The 18,600-nt window shown below is 49.0% G+C and overlaps 1 protein-coding gene across 1 annotated transcript; it reads right to left on the reverse strand.

The window, feature by feature from the left end:
- Nucleotides 1–275: 275 nt before the first annotated feature.
- Nucleotides 276–16,166, reverse strand: LOC104513910 (N-acetylgalactosamine kinase-like; the record flags this gene model as incomplete). Its single annotated transcript, XM_010157411.1, has 3 exons — nt 276–483; nt 7,025–7,226; nt 15,956–16,166. Coding segments are annotated over 3 exons (621 nt in total), but the record flags the coding sequence as incomplete, so codon positions are not given.
- Between the last annotated feature and the right edge of the window lie 2,434 nt (nt 16,167–18,600).

The raw sequence follows: 18,600 nt of genomic DNA on the forward strand, positions 1-18,600 counted from the left end.
CCGATGGCAGTAAACGGAAAAGAGAGATCCGCTGGATAAAAGGGTCATCTTTATTTTGGTTTTCCTTGATGATTGGCTTTGTAAGTCAAAGTTTCCACCGAAAGGTATTTTTAATATGAAAGAGTTTTCTTTTAATCGCTTCTTCAGAAACACATTTTGATAATAGCAACTGCTCGTTACAATAAAAACCAGAGAAGGCATTCATTTACTGCGGCCTGGGAAGTACTGCCAGTTCTGAATGCCCCACATAGTTTCTTTAAATTTTTTAATGTTCCTTAGGCCTCAACAAAAACCAAAGCTCCTCGTCCAGGTTTGGTAGCAAAGAGGCTGTTCTCCTCCCGCGCTGACCTTTGGGCGTCACTTTGGTAATACGCTTCTCTTACAGTTTTTAGGAAAGCGCTCAGCCTGTCAGCGGGCACCATCGACACAGCGCAGCCACCCCATCCAGCTCCGGTCAGGCGTGACCCGATGGCCCCCGCGCGCCTGAAACAAAACAGAAGGGGAAAAAAAAAAAAAAGTCATGTAAAATAAACCCAAAAAGAGGCAATTTGTCACATACAAAACGCCTGTAGAAGGCTAGCGAATACTCCACTCGGAACGCGTCTGTCGTCTGGTGTCCTGGCGTTGGCGCGGCTGTGCGTGACGTGACAGCGATGTGCCGTTAGCGCTTCGGATTTAAATGAACCAGCTGATGCTTGAAACCGCCATGTAGTCATTTCTGCCAGTTCCAAAAGTCACCCCCCTTTCACAGCGCCTCAGCTGTTGTAAGGATCAGGGCACAGCTGAGGCGGAGAAAGCCGGAGAAGAGAGGGATTGCGTTAGCAACGCTCGTAAGACATCCGAAGTGAAAACAGAAATAAATGACAGAAATAACAAAAGGGGGTTCATAAACGAACTGTGCAGGATGTAGCATGCAAGCCAGTCTCTGCTGTGGCAAAGACAAATAGCTCCATTCTTCCAGGCAGATCTGAAACACGCCGAAGATCCGCAGGCTTCCGCAGGGCTGCCGAGCGTGCCAGTCAAGAAAAGGAGAGTTTGGAAAGTTAAGGAGTCACACGGGGCCATTGCCCTCAGACATCCGGTCACGCCGGAGGGCCGGAGTGAGGTATCTCCCTCAGAGGAACCTCAGGAACGTAACAGACTCACAGCGGCTGCGGTAAAGCAAGAATCTAGCCCCAAAAGAAAGAAATGCTCTCACTAAGGAGGGGGAATAGAAAGAACAATGACAAATAAGTGACATCCCAAATATAAACCATTCCCAGCCCCAAGATACTGGTCTGGAAATGTCCTACAGCAGATCCCACGCCACTGCTCTGCAAGATGCAGACGCCACCTCGTTAGAATTTAGCAGGATTCTTTTCACTCGCTTCCTCACCTGTTCCTGGCCTTGACTTGGGTGCAGAGAAAGGAGGAAAGCAGGACGTAACTAATTTCTTTGGGGCTTTTCTAACCCACTCAGAACAGGAGGATTTAGAAAACCCACTTGAAACCCTATTCTCGAGAGATTTAATCTGATTTGCGAGCAAACGCACGGAGAGATTTACCAGTCCTCGGAGGTGTGCGGGAGAGATGGCATCCTGCGAGCAACGCGTCGGGAAATGATGGCTGGTCCCGGGGGGGCTGTGGCAGTGGTTCATATGTGCATTTTATGTAAAGTGGGTCTCCTGTACCGCGGGGTTGGCAGAGGTTTCGGTCGTATTTCAAGCAAGCACGGACATATGCGTTTGATTCTGAACACGCTTACATCTCCCCCTGCGCAGAAACACTTTCCTCACTCTGCCTGTGTGGTGCCACCCTTCGTACTGACTCGATTTTATGTTCTTTCTCTGTTTCCTGTCGGTCTTTTATTTTACTTCTTATTATTATTCCTGTAAGCCACTCATTCTCTGATGCAATTCTTGTCTTTTCTGGCCCACGGAGCAACATCCCAAAACGAGCAGGATCCAATCCAGTCTCCATTGCAATCAGTGGGGAAATTCCCTTCGACTTCGTAAGGCCCATTCCGCTTTTCAAAGTCTGCCAGATCAACTGTCTGTGCTCTCTTGGTGTGTTACCTCAGTCAGAACTTCCCAGTTCGGACGGTGTCTGGCTTTTATTTTGGTAGGCAAATGAAATCCCTTCAGAATTGTTCTGAACCTTTTATGGATTTCATAATTCTCTGTGGTCATGCTCATGCCTCATTTTTACTGAGTCATTTTAAAACACTCAGTTGAAATAAAGCATAATGCAGACAGAAAATATGCCTGCTTCGGAGCTGAAGTCACTGTGTTTCAAAATACTGTGGCCAAGCGTTTCAAACGTGGTGACACGGTTAGATACTTGGGGCTCGGTGCTGAGGAACTTGGCGTCTTGCTGGGCCAACACCCCAAAACCAGGTACCCGCACTATGAGAATGCGGATTGAGCCCCTAATTGCGCATCGACTGCGGCGCGTGGGAGGTCTGGAGGGCGAACACGAGGACGTCAGCTTTGGGACCGGTCTGGCACCGTCTCTTTTGAGTATTAAGCAGTTCAGTCCTAGTGAATCCCGCTGCTCCGGTGGCGTGATTCACAGCCGGACACTCCCCTCTTGTGCGCTGGCTTCGGAAACTGCGCGTTTATGGAGAGCGTGAGCAGACACGGCAGGCGGCACGCGGGGTTTAACGCCTGGGCAAGTGCCGGACGCGCCGCCCGGGCTGTGCTGCAGCCATGAGGGGAAGGGACGGCGGGAGAGACGGAGCGCGTGAGAAAGAGAACGTATCGGAAGCCCAGCGCTGGGGGCGCTCAGCTCCCAGCCCCGGGTTCTGCTCTCTGCTCCTTGAGGAGTTACAGAGCCCGTTGCAGTGTGCGCGGGACGAAACGAGAATTGCTTCGTGGGGAGGTGTGCGTGAGGGTGTAAATGAGAGTGAAGACGCGTACTGCAAAAGAACGAAACCCCAAGTCCCAGAGTTTGGTATTTGGAAGCAATAGGTGAGGCGTCGCAGTGCCGCATTGTAAAACTCACTGTGCTCTACGCGGTGAGAAAAGCCGATCAATATTGTTAATTCCAAACACTCAGATTTATGAACCTGCTATTCGGAAAGCATGGAATTAATGTGATGAGGTTTAAATATAGAAACGGGGGAGTGGGTGCTGCTCTGATTCGCAGCTCAGTGTGCGTTTGGAGAGCACCTGTACGCCCTTCTGGCTCTGAAAGAGCTGCAAACTTCTTGTGCGGCGGTTGTCGGTTGAGTTCCCAAAAGGTGCCGTGACTCCGGGCTCCGCAGCTGTCACAGAATCATCAGCGATAGGAATCTTGATAAAATGGGGGCATTGTCTCAGCCACCGTAATGTAAAAACCGTATCTTCCCAAAGTGATCCGGGAGGATTCAGCGATCTGCCATGCTACGAGGCACGGCTGCTAATGCAAAAAGCATCAGGATTTCTACTGCCAAAAGATGGAGAGTCAGGGAGTGAAGGGAAGTCGCTTCCAACACTCAAGGATTCGGAGAGATTTGCAGAAGTACCTAACAAATTCTGGAGCTCAGATCCCATTTTTTATTCCTTCATGGCTCAGTAAACCTTCGGCGTGGCTTTGAAAGACCAACAGGTGAAACGGCCGCCAGCAGCGTGAGAGGGGACAGAGAAAGGAGGAGTCTTGTGTCTTTGCAGAAAGTAAAAAAAACCCAACTGCCCAACTAGCGGTTACAGTTTTCAGCACGACAAACCACAGCAAGTATGGATCCCTCTCCTTCTTGGCAGAGGCCGTAGGGTGAGACATAAAGATCTAGGCAAAACAGAAACCATCTGGCCATGCAGATTATTCTTCACAGTTCAAACCTTGTAAGGAGAGAGCAGCAGTAGGTGCGGGCAATTCTGTGGAATGTAGTTTTGGAGAGGCTTTTTAAAGTTACAGGGCAGCTGCCTATCACTCTAAGGAAAGGATGGAATTTACGCCGTTCCTGGCCATTTCTCTAATCACGGCAGCCAAGTTTTCCTAGAGTGACTAGTGACTTTACGTCCCACAGTTTTTAATGTACAACTTGAGCAAAGGTAAGACTTTCTTTTTTTTGCCCCCAGTAACTTCCAAAAGGAGATGCTGGCGTAAGCTGCACCCAGCCCGAGCACCTAGAAACATTAAAGAGCATCCAGCTTCTTAAGAAGATCTATTTCTTAGGAAATACTCTTGAGTTTACAAGGCTGTAAAGAATAACGAACAAATAATGTACTTGCTCCTGCGTGATGAATGCCATAAACCTTGCGGATTAAACCATCTACCGATTAGAAATCATCCCACACGAGCGACACTCCGCCGTGGTGCTTGGCTATGCCCATCCCACCAGCCTTGGGCTCTTCTGCTGCCCTGTTAGACATCCGACGTCACACGGGCCCACGCAGCACTCTTCCCCTTCCCTATTTATATTCGGGTCCCTGGAACTGAAACGCTGCGATAACTTTTAATTCGATTTAGTGAAACCCTCACTGGGTACTGCTTTCCCTCGGGTTCTGCGGCTGTGCCCGTGCTACCGCCTGCGAGTCGGCGTCGCGACACCCGAGCTAGCTCTGGGCGCAGCAGCTGTCGAGCCGTCAGAGAGCTCAGCAGGGATGGGAAACGGAGGATTTGCATCCCCGTGCTGAGCATCGTGCTGCAGCAGGCCCTGGCTAGCACCCGCGCTGGTTATTCACGCGCCACGCAGGCACCTCCGTGCTGCCGCGCAGTTCATACCAACTCTGTCTTCCGCTCCGTGCACCGGGGTGGCTTTCTGCCGGCATTCTGAGAGCAGGCCCTACGGCAGGGCTCAGGCCGGGCATCCCGAGAAGGCGCTTGCACTGGCTCGTCACCAAAGTTCAGCCATCGGATGCTGCTGACTGAGGCTATGCCGGGTAGTTACTGTACCAAAAATGCTCAGTTTTAGGGCTTCTCCTCTGCCAGTGCCATCACAGAGCGGGCAGTGCTGCTACCTTGCGCTTCAGCAGAGCACAGTTTTTGTCACTCTGTTCTCCCCTCTCACGCACAGATCAGCAGTTCCCTACGAGTCGCTGGGAGAACCGTGGCGGAACCGCCCCGCTGAGTGCCTGTCGCAGGTTACTCCGAGGTCGTGCCGGCGTACAGTGAACTGGACGTAGCGTGGCAGTTCCGTGCTGGACTGGCTCCTGAGAGCAGAACAACAGTCGTATCGCCCGGTTGCTCTCAGGCTGTCGGGGCCTCTCGGTGCTTTCTCACAAAACAGCATGTGTAGCCCACGTGCAAAATAATCCGTGAACGTCCTGCAGTCTTCCGTTTGGATTTTAAGTTTGGTTTTCAGGCTCAGAGGCCGTTCCATCTTGTCTGCAAAACCAAACATCCAACTCACCTGGGCACTGACCTGTGTCATACTCCATCAATTTACCAACCCGGGTATTGCCACCTACAAAACTCGCGTGAGCAGAGACATAAGAGAGCACGTGGCCAATGGCGAGTCTGTAAAATCGGTGTTTTCATTATAAACCAGGCTCATTTCTTGGTTTAAAAAAAAAAAATCCAGTTGCTGGTAAATACTTTTCTAGCTTTCATTTTCAGCTGGTAAGGAAGTTATTTTGGGTTTTGTTTTTTTAGTTTTGAATTGGAATGGTTTGTTTTCTTCAAGACTGGGAGATATATGGAGAGGATGAGATAGTTTCATAGGGCATTTGCTTCTAAAGACAGTGGAACAGCCATTCTTGACCTCCAGCCTGCAAGCCCCTACAGCACCCCACGCTCCCTGTCTGGCACCCCACGCTCCCTGTCTGGCAGGGCAGTAGTGCCCTGGCTTGGGGCAGTTCCCAGACACCTTGCTCCCAGGAGAAGCAGGCACCGTAACAAGTGAGCAGAAGCACGAAGGTGGCATCACCAGGAGCTGTGACGAAGCCAACGAGGGAAGCGGCTGGGAGAAGGTGGCAGGGGCAGAAGCAGGGATGGGACAGGGTGGGAAAACTCAGGTGGGCAGCCCTTCATGCCCCCAAGCCACCTCGAGAACGGTCACCGACCATCGAATCCCTTCTCTAGGCACTGCATTTAGATCAAACCTAGCGTAAGATGTCTGTCCCGTGGTTAAACGTGCCTGGAAAATGGAAATTCAGAGGGATTGAGATGTGTCCATCCTTCCGTGCTGGTCCTGTGTATGGGCGAAACACCCTGTAGAATGTAGGCACCAAGCGTTTGTACTTTCCGTACGAAGCCGCGGTTGTACCGGGTCTCCTCACCCATGGTGGCAGTTAGGAAAGCAACAGCCCGCTCCACGCAGCAACCCGGGATTTCCCGCTCGCTCCATGCCATTACTCAAGCTCCGTTTATTCCAGCTAGAGGATAGGAAACTGGGGAAGAATAAAGGAGGAAGAGAAGGGATGAAACAGAACTCAGGGGATGTGTTTTGGAGTCAAGAGGGCTTGTGGTATCGCAGCCGAACTGAGTTAGGGAACCCAGCTGAAGGAAGGAGGCTGGGGCAGTGATGGAGGCGGAGTAACGTGGGGCAAACCCGGCCAAGCAACGCCGGGCGCAGCAGCGCAGGGTCCGCCGCTCGAAGGCACTCCTCTCTTAAGCGACATCCCACCGATGCGACACCGCAGACTGAAAAAAATGCAGTAGCGTTTCACGACACTCCGATACGATTCCAGCGCAACCCGAGAACGGAGAGCAGCTTGCTCATGCCCTGGAATTCCCACGGTGGCCGTTCCGAAACGGTTAAGAAATGCACAAAAAGTAAGGGAGTTCAAACAGAACGAGGATGGTGTTTTAAGAAAACCAGTTATGACTTCTTCTGCAACTCAAAAGAATAGCCAACAGCCTAACGTAACGCTTGTGATGATGAGTCAGTCCACAAGCAAAGCCTGTAATAAAGCCATAAACTGCAGCTTTCATCTGCAAGTATTACACAGATGTCAGTAGGGAAACAATTGCCCATGTAATGTCCCTGCAGGAGATTAATTTTGTAATAAGAGACAAGAATACTTTCATTTTAAAATTGCAATAGCCAGCGATGGCGTATTTTCTCATCAATCCAAACAATATTCTCAACAGGCGATTACTCTTCCTTGTGGTCAGAACTTACAGGCAGATGTCTACCAGGCGATCCAGTTCGGGACAGCTGCATTCGTACATCTCCCTGCAGCTGATATGGCTCCGGTTCATCAATTCTCCCAGCAGCTGGAGCGCGTTGGCAGGTGCTTCACTGCAGACCTTCTGGAATTCCAGCACTCTGGCAGCTTCACCGTACACGTGCTTTGCGCGCTGGTATAACCTGAAGGTGGAAACTAAACAAAATGAACAGATTAAGCACTGCAGGTAGTACTTCATTACGGAAGAAACGCAGAAAAACGTAGTCGAATTGTATTTTTTACTAATTAATATTTTATGTTAAAACTCTCCAAGCTAAAAGTCCTCTGCAAAAGCTCAGCTACGTCTTTAAAAGCCCTAATAATACAGTGTTCAGAGCTCACCAGAATAAATGTACACGTCTTGTGACGGTGGTAACTTCATGCCTGTGCTAAAGCGTTCGGGTCTTCAGACACCAGCAAAACCGAGTCACGGGAACCCCAGACAGGTACCCAGCGCCCAGCAGGCAGGCAGCGGGCACCCGCGGGCCTGGGGTGTTGTGTGTGACTGCTCCAGGCCACACCAGCAGCAATTATCCCACTGTGACCATGGAGCTTTTCTTGAAAAAAAAAACCAACCACAAACCACAAAAAAACCCACCAACCACTTCTTGTTTCTTTTCCCCCGACGGAGGTTAGCAAAACCGCTGTTCTCCATATTTCCTGGTGCACTGGTAAGGAAGCCCTCTCAGATATTTTCAGCGATGCAGGCTGTACCTAAACCTGGATTTAAGGCGCAGCGAGGTGCACAGGTGCTTTCAGTTGGGCTTCTGGGGTTTATCTTTGCTGTGTGGTACCATCCGGAGGGTCAGAGCTGCCCGTATGGATGTGAAGAGCCGTCAAGCCCAGACGGGTACGGCTCAGTGCCGACCTACCAAGAGCAACGCCAGCGCAAGGGTTTTGGCTAAAGCGTTTCTATCGCGCCAAGAACAAGCAGTTCCTCAGGAAAAGGGGGGTGTGCCCAAACCTGCGTGGCCACGGGAGTGGAGACCTCCACCAAGCCTCAACAGTGGGGCGGCCGTGGTTTCAGGCTCCACACGCTGCTCCTATTTACAGGAGGGTTTGGTTTGCAACGAATGCCCGAGAACGGATGAGCCTTTCCTAGGCTCGCGCTGTCGGTCACTGCTCTTCTCTCCCAGTATAGTTCTGTTTGCCAGTACCATGGCTGCCACACCACCAGAAGCGTGCGTGGCAGTTTAATTTATGATTACATTGGCTCACTTGAGCTGTTTGGGTGGTAAACCTTAGATAAGTGGACTTTATTCTCTACGTGAAGCACCTACTGCGGTGCGTTTCCTTGTTTCATCACAAATCAAGCACAGCTGTCAGAGCACCTCAGAACATCCCAATTTCCTTCTACGCGTAAATTCCCCTCCAGAGCAAAGCCTCTCTCTCCTTGCTTCCACTTCTGGTCCCTCCTCCTTTCTAAAAGGGCTGATGAAGCCCTCAGACAGAGGTAAAAAGAGACACAAGCCCTGTACTCAGGACACAACTCGCTATTTGACCCAGACACATGGAGTTCCCACTTGGCCGCTCCGTGGAGACAGCCAAGTTCTGGAACCGCTGCTGCTGATTTCAGCAACCTCCATGTGCAAGTAGATGTGGAAATCTTCCTTGAAAGGCTGGAAAAAACCCCGTGTCCAGGCTGAAGTTTCGATGTACGCTCCGGGTTGCAACCCTTGCCGACGAGAACTTCGTTAGTGCCTGTACAATCCCTTTCGTTTCTCCAGAGGTGCCATAAATCACACCTGCAAACACTGCAAATCCAGCGCTGAGGGAGGTGCGAGTCGTCTGAACTGACAGAAGACACGGCACGTAGCAGTGTTCTGCTACTGGTGCTATTGCTTCTGGTGGTATTTATTTTGTAATCCAACCCAGCCTGCTACTGAGAAACCCCGTGTCGCCGTCTTTTGAGGAGGCTGCCTGGCTGCATTTCGAACTGGGAGAGAAATGAGGAAACTGCGTGCCCCCCAGAAACACCCCCTTGGGAGTGCCATGCAGGGAAAACGCGCTTTGGGGTCCCACGCCGGGGTATGTTGTACCCCACCGGCTTTGGTTGCTGCTGGAGTTCCCGGTGCTGCGTTCTCCCAAGCAATGCCTCGGTATTGCAGAGCGTTGAGGCAAGGCGGCTTGGCCTATTTTTCAGGATGGTTTCTCTTTAAATATTCTTTTCTTATAAGCCATTGTTTTAGAGCAAGGAGGTTTCTAAATGTGCATTCGTTTAGGGAGTATCTAAAGTTGCGTGAGAGATTGCCATAGCTCGCACTCTCTTGTAAATCACCATCGAACAGTAGTAACCCAAAGAATGAACTGAAAACATGTCTGGTTTCAATTGTGAGGCAACAGGCTTGCCAAAGGCTGTGATTGATTCGGAGACCACCCTTTGGTAGAGCAACGCTCCGCTGGCCAGATTACCTTAAAAATCTGGGGGGCTGCGTCGCGCTCGTCGTGTTATGAATTGGCAACCGGAATGTGCGCTCCGGCTGCCAGCCAGAGCTGAGCCGGGTCCCTGACGGCACCAGCCCCCAGGGGGGAGTTGCTCCGCATAGGGGAGAACTTGCTACCTTGCCGCTGCGGAAGCGAGCCTTCCAGGCTCCTCTCCAGCGAGAAAGCGCAGCCGCGTGCTCCTTTCAGGCGCTGCTTTCAGGCTGGCGTCGTTACGTGCGCCACGGGCTGGGCACGGGCCGCCTTTTGTGTCACAGAATTACACTCGCGGTTAAAACCAAGGTTTTCTAGTTTGCTTTTCCCCTCTGGCAGCGTGCCGTTCAGGTGAAACTACCCTCAGAGCAGCAAACACCTCTGTACTCCGGGAGATTCGCACATCTCCGGCTTTCAACACCAAACGCTCCTGGCGGCAGAGAAACCTGTACCTCTTCCATTTGGATGGGCAGTCCCACTAACCAGCTCGGTGTAACAAAAGGTCGCGGAGCACACTTCCAGAATGACATCCACATCGGGATCTCCTTGCTATGTCACCGCCTATTAGCTCCGCATCAACGAAACCTGAATTAAAAGGGCCTGCCAGAGAGCTGCGGAGGCTGCTGTTTCGGGAACCCATTGGAATATGTGCGCTTCGTGCGGCCGCGGATTTGACAACTGGAAAAGGACTGCTTTCCTGAGCCGTGCCCTGTCGTGGCTGGAAGAACCGAATCCAAAGTGCGTGCAACTGTTCAGGGGGAAGACTGAAGCCCTCCAGGCGAACCTTCCGGTGCTACACAGGACTGGGATATATGGGCTCACTCTCCGTGGTGCTCAAAGGAGAGTGGAAAAGCAGGGAACTAGTGCCAGGGTCTTAAAAGCATGCGGATCCTTGACCTTGTCCTGGTGCGTGCTCATCAGGTCCTTCATCTGACGGAAAACGTCAGTGTCATTTCCTAATTCAGTAAACAATAAAGGCCTGGCTCTCGCCGCTTAAATGTGTTTCCAAATTAGGGGTGGGGGTACCCTCAGCTCCATCTTCTGTCAGTGAAAGGGGCAGGTTAGGGAACCGCTTATCCCACCTGGACCCGAATTGCCCTGTGGTACCCATTTCCCTCCTAACTCGAGAGGAACCTAAAACCTCCCAAAGGGCGTCTGTGCAGTGCCTGGGTCAGGTGCTCCACTCGTTTAACATGGCCCGGAGAGGGTGGGGAGGCACAGGCACAGGTTGCCCAGAGAAGCTGTGGATGCCCCATCCCTGGAAGTGTCCAAGGCCAGGCTGGATGAGGCTTGGAGCAACCTGGTCTAGTGGAAGGTGTCCCTGCCCATGGCAGGGGGGTTGGAACTGGATGGTCTTTAAGGTCCCTTCCAACCCAAACCAGTCTGTGATCCTGTGATACGACACAGCACCATTCGGACTGAGGATCTAGTCTCTGACCAGAATCAGGCTCCTCGGAAATCACTACACGCTCCCTCTCTGTCACATTCTGTGTAGCCCAATGCCAGGCAGGAATGATCTGTCCAGCTACACACCTAGACACATCGCACAGTCAGAATCTCGGGGTCTCTCTTGTCCCTTTCTGAACAGATGGCACAGAGATTGAGGTTTATTTTGTAGGGTATCAGCTGCACAGAGGAGAAGCTTCCTGTGGGCTCAGGTGAGGGTAAGTGACACCTTCTGTGGGCTGAAACAGATACAGATCAGAAGAAATTAAAGTAAACCTGAAAAGCTGAAACAAGGCTGAAGAGACACGTTCAGGAGGACAAGGACAAGGGTGGTGTCAGGAGGATGGGGCCAGGCTCTTCCCAGTGGTGTCCAGTGACAGGACGAGGGGCAGTGGCCATCAACTGGGAAACACAAGGTTCAGCATGAACATGAGAAACCCTTCTTCACTGCGAGGGTGACAGAGCACTGGAACAGGCTGCCCAGAGGGGTGGTGGAGTCTCCTTCCCTGGAGACTTTCCAAAGCCGCCTGGACTTGTTCCTGTGTGATCTGCTCTAGGGGATCCTGCTCTGGCAGGGGGGTTGGATGATCTCTAGAGGTCCCTTCTAACCCCAACCACTCTGTGACTCTGTGACCCCTATACCCGGGTAAGGCTGAGTCTTTAACACGCTTCCCGTCTATTCAGCCTGCTATTGGAGCAGCTCATCCGCCTTCCAGGTCGCAGCCTCGCTGTGTTCCTGAAGTTTCACACAATCAGTCTTCCATAAGGAATCTCCTCCACTGTCACCTGCTTTGTATCGCCAGTCCTGATCCCTTTCAGAGAGCATCAGCAGCTCTTGCTGACCCTCCGTGGGTTCTCCGCACCCCATCTTTGCTCTCTGCCAAGGATTCCCACCATGTCACCTGGGAACAGGAAGATTCCATTCACTGAACCACCCAACGCTCCCAAAAGAAATGGGGGTGTTTCCCAGCGCACTGACAGCTCGCGCTGCAGCAAGAACCTTCCAGGCTGCGAAGTCACAGCAGACAAACCTTAACGACAGTTTGTCTGAAATCCATACAAAATCTCTTAAAACCAAACAGAAGCCCTGAGCTATTAGTCCCAAACAGCTGTGGTCGTTATTTTTAGTTTTCACTTTACAAAAATTGGGTGAACCTGTTGGCTCCATTTACAAGGATTTTTTTTTTCTTTATAATTAAGCGTTGTGACTCTCAGCAACTCAGTCGATACACGTTCAACTGCAGCAGACTCCTTTCCTTAGAGGCTTCCCGCACGATTCTCTCCGACCTTTAGCTAAAACCCAACCTCTCTGGGCCATAGATTTGTTCCTGGTTGCCCTGACGGCTCCTTACGTGAGGTTTCAGTGCGGATTAACGAGCTACGCACGGCTGATGGGACTGTTCGACATTGACAACAGGAGAAACTCACCGACGCAGAGTGGTGCAGGGGACAGTTTCCACCACCATCACTCATGTGGAATAGGACCCTTCTCTGTTAGGCATCCCGCTGATTGAACATGATGAGGGTGAAGGTTTCTGGCTCACAACATACGTCAGAAAATGTTGCCAGATGGCTTTAATTTGAGCCAGATTGTGAACCCCCTACTCCAAGTGGGGAACAGTTTCTCTGCTGAGACTGCTCAAGTGACTCTGTGCAATCTGGCTTTCTGAAAACAAAGTGGGGGGCGAGCGATGGCTGGATCCAAGCGTCCCGTTTCGCAGACACCTGCTTCCAGCCCACGACGGGTTTGCAGCGCTCTGTCCTCTGGAGCAATGCGAGCTTTAACCCGGCTTCTGCGACGGGCCCAGGCCAGCCGGTGCCTGTGCCCCACCGACGGCACGCCCCGAGGGCCTGCATCTACCAGCTAACGGTACGGGACTGCCTGGGACCGCCACCTCGCCGGGGCTCATCCCAAGTAACCGTGTTTTTGTGGAAGGGGATGGTACGTTCCCGAAATCCTCCGTGACATGCATCAGGCCGCGGCTGCGGTAGGACCCTCAAGCTGGGAAGCGCTCTTAGGCCTACCTGTTGGGAGGTAACTCCTGTTCTTGGAGGACAGGGGCTCGCTCCTAAAGCTTTACGTATCCCGACGGAACATCTGCGAGGCCACCTTCACGTGGGCCTGTCTGTGCGAATGAGGCTGAAGCTGTGCTCGTGCTGAGATCACCATTAATACGAATCCCTTGGCAGGGGGAACGAAAGGCTTTTCAAGCACCACTTGCTGATGCTGCAGCACAGGGTTAGAATTCCCTTTCCAGGGGAGGGCAGTGAAACAGCCAAATCCGCGCAGCAAATGGATGCCTGCTCCTCCCGTGGCGGTTTCCTTCCCCGTTGAAATGTCAAAATTAGATTACAGTTTTATACATGAAAAAAAAAAAAGAAAAATTGGTTTAAAAATACCTCGTTTAAGGGGGAAAGAAACATTTCTTGGTTAAAGGAATATGCTGGTTTATAGGAGAATACCCTTTTGTGGCGAAGCTTATAAATACTTAATGTCCCACAATTCCCACACGCTAAATGTTCTGTGAAGCACTCAAGTCCGAGCCAAAATTATGGCAGAGTGCATCTTCAAAAGTAACACATACTGCTTCCTCTGGAGGTGTGCAGCAGCCACAAGTGCAATCCGTGCGTGAACATTCCCAAAGGGGATTTAAACACGGGATTTGGAGCTGGCCCAAGAATGACTACAGGAAGTGTAGAGAGGCTTTACTCACTTCTCCAAACCTGGGGAACGAGCGGGCTGTAGAGTGGGGAACTGCAGAAATCCCGGAGTACCTGCCTGTCAGCGGGATGCAAGGTGGCTGTGTGCTTCCAGACCTGGCCTGGCACTTGCCCACACTTTTGGGGGGATGTGGTGTTTTATCTCATCGGCCTTATACACTGAGAAAATGTGATGTAAGTTTGCAGGACCATGACTGGAGGAGTATAGGAAGGGAAGCTAGACTTAGGACTAAAGTAACACACACCTAGGTCTTCCAGATCCTTAAACATGAGATACAATGCCAGTACAAACCATTACTTGTAACTACCACTGGGCTTTGAATAATACAAAAAAATTACTGACAGTGCATATTCAGCCACAGAGAAAACTCAGAATCCAGTAAATGATCTAAACAGTAATTCTCACACAAATAATTTACGCTTAACGTTGCCATATTTGATCAGAAAAGTTGGTGAAATATGTGCAAGAAAGACACACGTGATACTGCGGTTCCTTCTTCATGTTGGACAAAAAAGTTCAACAGCCTTCTGAAAGTCCGCAGAGATGACTGACTGGTCGGTGTGTTTTCTCTCACGTGAAGCAGCCAGGCATTGTCATTAAAATGTAGTGGGAAAGTAGAGGGGGAATAAGAAAAACATCTTTGTCAAACGGCCCCTGCTTTCCCAAAGCCCACATAAAATGTAATTTGTTTAGTGTGTAACAAAAACAAACAGCGGATTCAGAGTCCTGCTTTCTGTGTCTGCCTTGTTTCTCCTTTGCATCTAGTTTTACAGAAATCTGTTATTCAATTTTATATTGTACATGTGGAGAAGCTTTCAGCATACCCCGTTTTAATTGGCCTTATCAAATGAAATTGTGGTCATGCCCGTTTAAGAGATTCTGTTCATCAAACATCTGCAAACGCTATTCAGAGTCACAGGATAAAATTTCCTTTGGGTTTCTCCTAGAGCTTTCATGTTTCAATTTTTTTATTCAGACTTTGGTTTTTGAAAAAAAAAAATCAAAATAACCTGTATAAACAATTCGGTTCTACAGAACTGGAGAATTTTGTTTTATAAACCAGGCATAAGGAGTATAAACATGGGTAAGGTAATACTCTCAAACTGTTTCGTGAAGGGGCGAGTAAGGGGACAGGGTACAAGATTTACAGCCTTTACTTTCCCGTGAAAATGGTGCGGAGTGCAGGTCCGTGGTTCAGCCTGTGTCTTGTGTACACACCGCACAGGGTTACCCTAACTCTAGAAAGGGCTGGATTAAGCGTATTCCATGCCGGTAACCTCTGGCAGTGTAATCGCACAATGCCATAGTTTCACGGTCCCTGGTACCACTGGGGTGCTAAAGAGGTTGTAGATTCAGGAACTGGTCCTTGGTCAGCATACAAGTTTACAGTCATTCCAGATAAACACGCAGCTTAAATACAAGCACCAAGATGCACAGATACATTACTGATTCGTACACATCAAATATATAGGTCCCAAAAAGCAGTCTTGGGAGGGACTGGCAAGGATATATTACAGCTGCAGAATGGAAACAAGGAAGGATAATTTTAAGTGCTTAAAGAAGCATTCTGCACTCAATGGGAAACCTGTAATGAATGCCAATTAATTATTTCATAATGCTCCATTCTTCAGTGTTATTGGCAATCCTGCTATACGCATCCAGGATCCATCCATGTACGCCAGTGCTCGTGACTACATGGTATAATCCTACGCAGTGTTAAATGGTAAATTGTTCACCTCCACCACCATTCTGCTAAAAGAAAAACCAATATTGACAGCGACAGGAACATTTTTCTCAGGAGAGACCTAGAGGACTGTCTGCCCAGAGCATATTTTATGAAGTGATCATGTATTTATCAACTGAAAAGCGTAAACAGATGCTCCATCTATACCAGTCCTTAACACCAGTTGAGGGAGAGCAAACAGGATTCATTTTAATCACGCCATAACCATCCAAACCCCTTGGGTTTGTAAGAGCTATTGCCTAAAAAGGAAGCCTAGTTTAGACTTTTGCCTAGAAACACACCTGAGTTACTCAGAGATGACTCTAGAACAGCACAGGCTGATCTAAAATAGTAAGGGATCTGCTGCTTCTACCACCTTAGAAACAGTTGAACCAAAATCAAAGCTTTGCTCTAGGATAAGAGTTAGAATGAAAATTGTGATAGCAATTCTCTCATTTGCCACCCAAGATTCTGGGCAAGTATTCTGGCAAGGCTTCCACCTGCACTACTTCTTAATACATAAAGTTTTATATAACACAAACACTGTACAACGAAATCCACCACTTCATATACACTTACCATCTCGCGTGTTTTGACTAAGGATCTGAGAGCGGAGCTCCTCCAGGCTAATTCCCAGGCATTTACAAATTTCCTCTGTGCTGTAAGGCTCAGGATGTAATACCTCCTCGACAATGGTCAGCATTTCCTCTAGGCTAACTCCTAGCTTGCTTTGCACATCATGGAGTCTCAACGTTTTTTGCCAGTCCAAGCCTTTTGACTTTGAGAGAAGCTGAAATTCAAAAAAAAAAACCAAACCAGTTTAAAACTATTTGACTGTCCACAAGCAGCCTTCAGACCCATGTGCTCTTTCACTTCTCAGCTGGGAACCATCAAAAGCTATGTTCTGTCAGTACACGGCAGAAAATTGTTGTATTTATTTATACAAGGTCTGTGAATGACAGATATTCTTCCCCCAGATCAGATCTTGTCTGCGGTACTGGCATTGTTGGGGCGATATCAAATCAGTGATTTATCCTTTTCCACGGATGTTGTTACTACAAGCACTTAATAGCCTTTTACAACCACATTCAGACAGTTGCTTATGCAAATGCTGGGCTACTGTGACGCTGAGTCCCTCAGAAGGCTCGCTCTGCGCTGTTAGAATTTGCTCTAACATTTAAAGCCATCTGACCTTTCCAATAGGCTCCTGGAATTTCCTGATGAACATCTGAGGTTGTCATTAAAACCCTTTCTCGTAATAGCCTTCAAAATGTGAAAGTCAGCATAGGATTTGTGCAGGAGAATTAACCGTAACCTTTCTTAATCTCTAGAGTTTATAGTACAATTTAAGTACGTTCTTTTAACATCCAGTTTTAAGGAAGTTTTGAGCCTTCCAGGAAGGTTATGATGGGTTAGTCAGAATCTGCTCTGTTCCCACATGACTGCTATGCTGCTAATTAGTTATGGATAGGTCTGTTTGTCCCGCTCCAGACAAGGATGGCATGCTCTGTGTGTCTTTGTGACATTTTGGCAGTTGCCAGCAGCGACTTCGGCCACCAGAATCTTGAAAGGAAGAGAGAAAATAGAAAAGGAAATACAGCAAACCCCTCTCTGGAAGGTTGCTACACGTGTCGATGCTGTCACGTGCCTAATGAAAATGGTTGAGTAAAGCTGCTTTCCTCCCAAGGTGGAATATTTTTAATGTTATTAATTACAGAATAATACTAAGCGATCATTGTGGGAGCTTACTGATGTCCCACCTTTCATTTCAACACCCTACTGCAGAGTGAGACACAGGTCAGCAGGTACAACGCCGACGTACGACACACCTCCAACTCCGCACCACTTAAACTGAGATTGAAGCTTCCACGTATGCCACATCAGGCTGTCCGTTTGCAGGGAGTTTAAACCAGTTCAGCGAGGCCAGGGAATGAAATCCTCCTCCTCTTCAAATCAGCGTTAAAACCTCTCATTGAGAGGGACGAGATTTCACCCAGTGTGTTTCGTTAGCCAATAAACACGGGTTTTGAGTGAGACCGGTTTTAAACCATTTGGGGCTCAATTCAGCAAAGCCGTTAACTTCCTGGTTTAAAAAAATCACGGGATTTACATATGTGTCTGAAAAGTATTCACTTTGCTTTGTGCAAAGTTACAGCATGAAATTTAAGCAGAAAATCTGCTGCCCCACTATCTGCTACGGATTCTCACCCTCCTGCTCTCCTCCAACAGTGCTTTTGCAGAGGCTTTTCTGGTTTTGCTTTATCACAGTATATAAAAATTAACTACTTTTGGTGCCATCTAGTGACTTGCTAAGATTTATGTGAGGCTCCGTAGAGCAGAACAAACAAAATCCAATCAAAGTCCAAATCATATGACTCTGTCGCCATCTAAACCGAGTGTTGTGTGTTCGGTGGGAGAGGAAGAAGCAGCACTGTCTAGTGGCTAACGCAGCAATCGGCGTTAGAAACTGGTCTGGTAGAAGACTGATGAAGTCACTTCTGGCCTGCTTTTAGAGGCTCTGAGTACCTAGAACTCCACAGCCTTTATGCTACTGTGTTTAGCTAAATTATTGTTAAGGTAGAATAACAATTCTTGCCTCACTGGTTTTACTTTGGTACTCAGTATCTGTGATGTTGGTGTGTGTTTGTGACACATTCTTAAACCTGCTTCAAGATGCTAAATGAATGGAAAGCTCTTTCCTCATCCTTTAATCCTACTGTTCAGCATGCCCTAGACTGTATTACTAGCACTTAAACAGAATTTACAAAAAAGTAACATTCTATAAGGCAACAAAAGTTTTTCTGCTTCCTTTTTTAACAAGTAAGCCCCTGTAGAACTATCTCGTGTATCATCACATCTGTTCCCGCCTCTGTTCTTCGAGGGAGATGCTGTATTTCAGACGAGCAGACCACGCGGGGGTTTTAGAGGTCAAACGTTGAAATGGAACCCGACCCGGTCAGGCCAGCGGGTAGGGAGGGCTTTGTTGGAGAGGTCTATCCTGCCTATCGCCAAGTTTCAATTCTAACAGGACTGGGAAAAATGTTATGGGCAAACAGAGATGGTTCTTGAAAATAATCTAGCTGCAGCAGCTGAAATTGTAATGGACACAGAACAGAAACGGGAAAAAATCCCATCTATTAAATGTACTAAAGTAATCCCAATACTGATCCCACAGTTGGATATTTTCTTGATGATCTCTGACTAGATGGATTAAAGACGTGGAC

This window comes from Eurypyga helias, unplaced genomic scaffold, assembly GCF_000690775.1.
Source record: "Eurypyga helias isolate BGI_N326 unplaced genomic scaffold, ASM69077v1 scaffold4748, whole genome shotgun sequence".
Lineage (NCBI taxonomy): Eukaryota > Metazoa > Chordata > Aves > Eurypygiformes > Eurypygidae > Eurypyga > Eurypyga helias.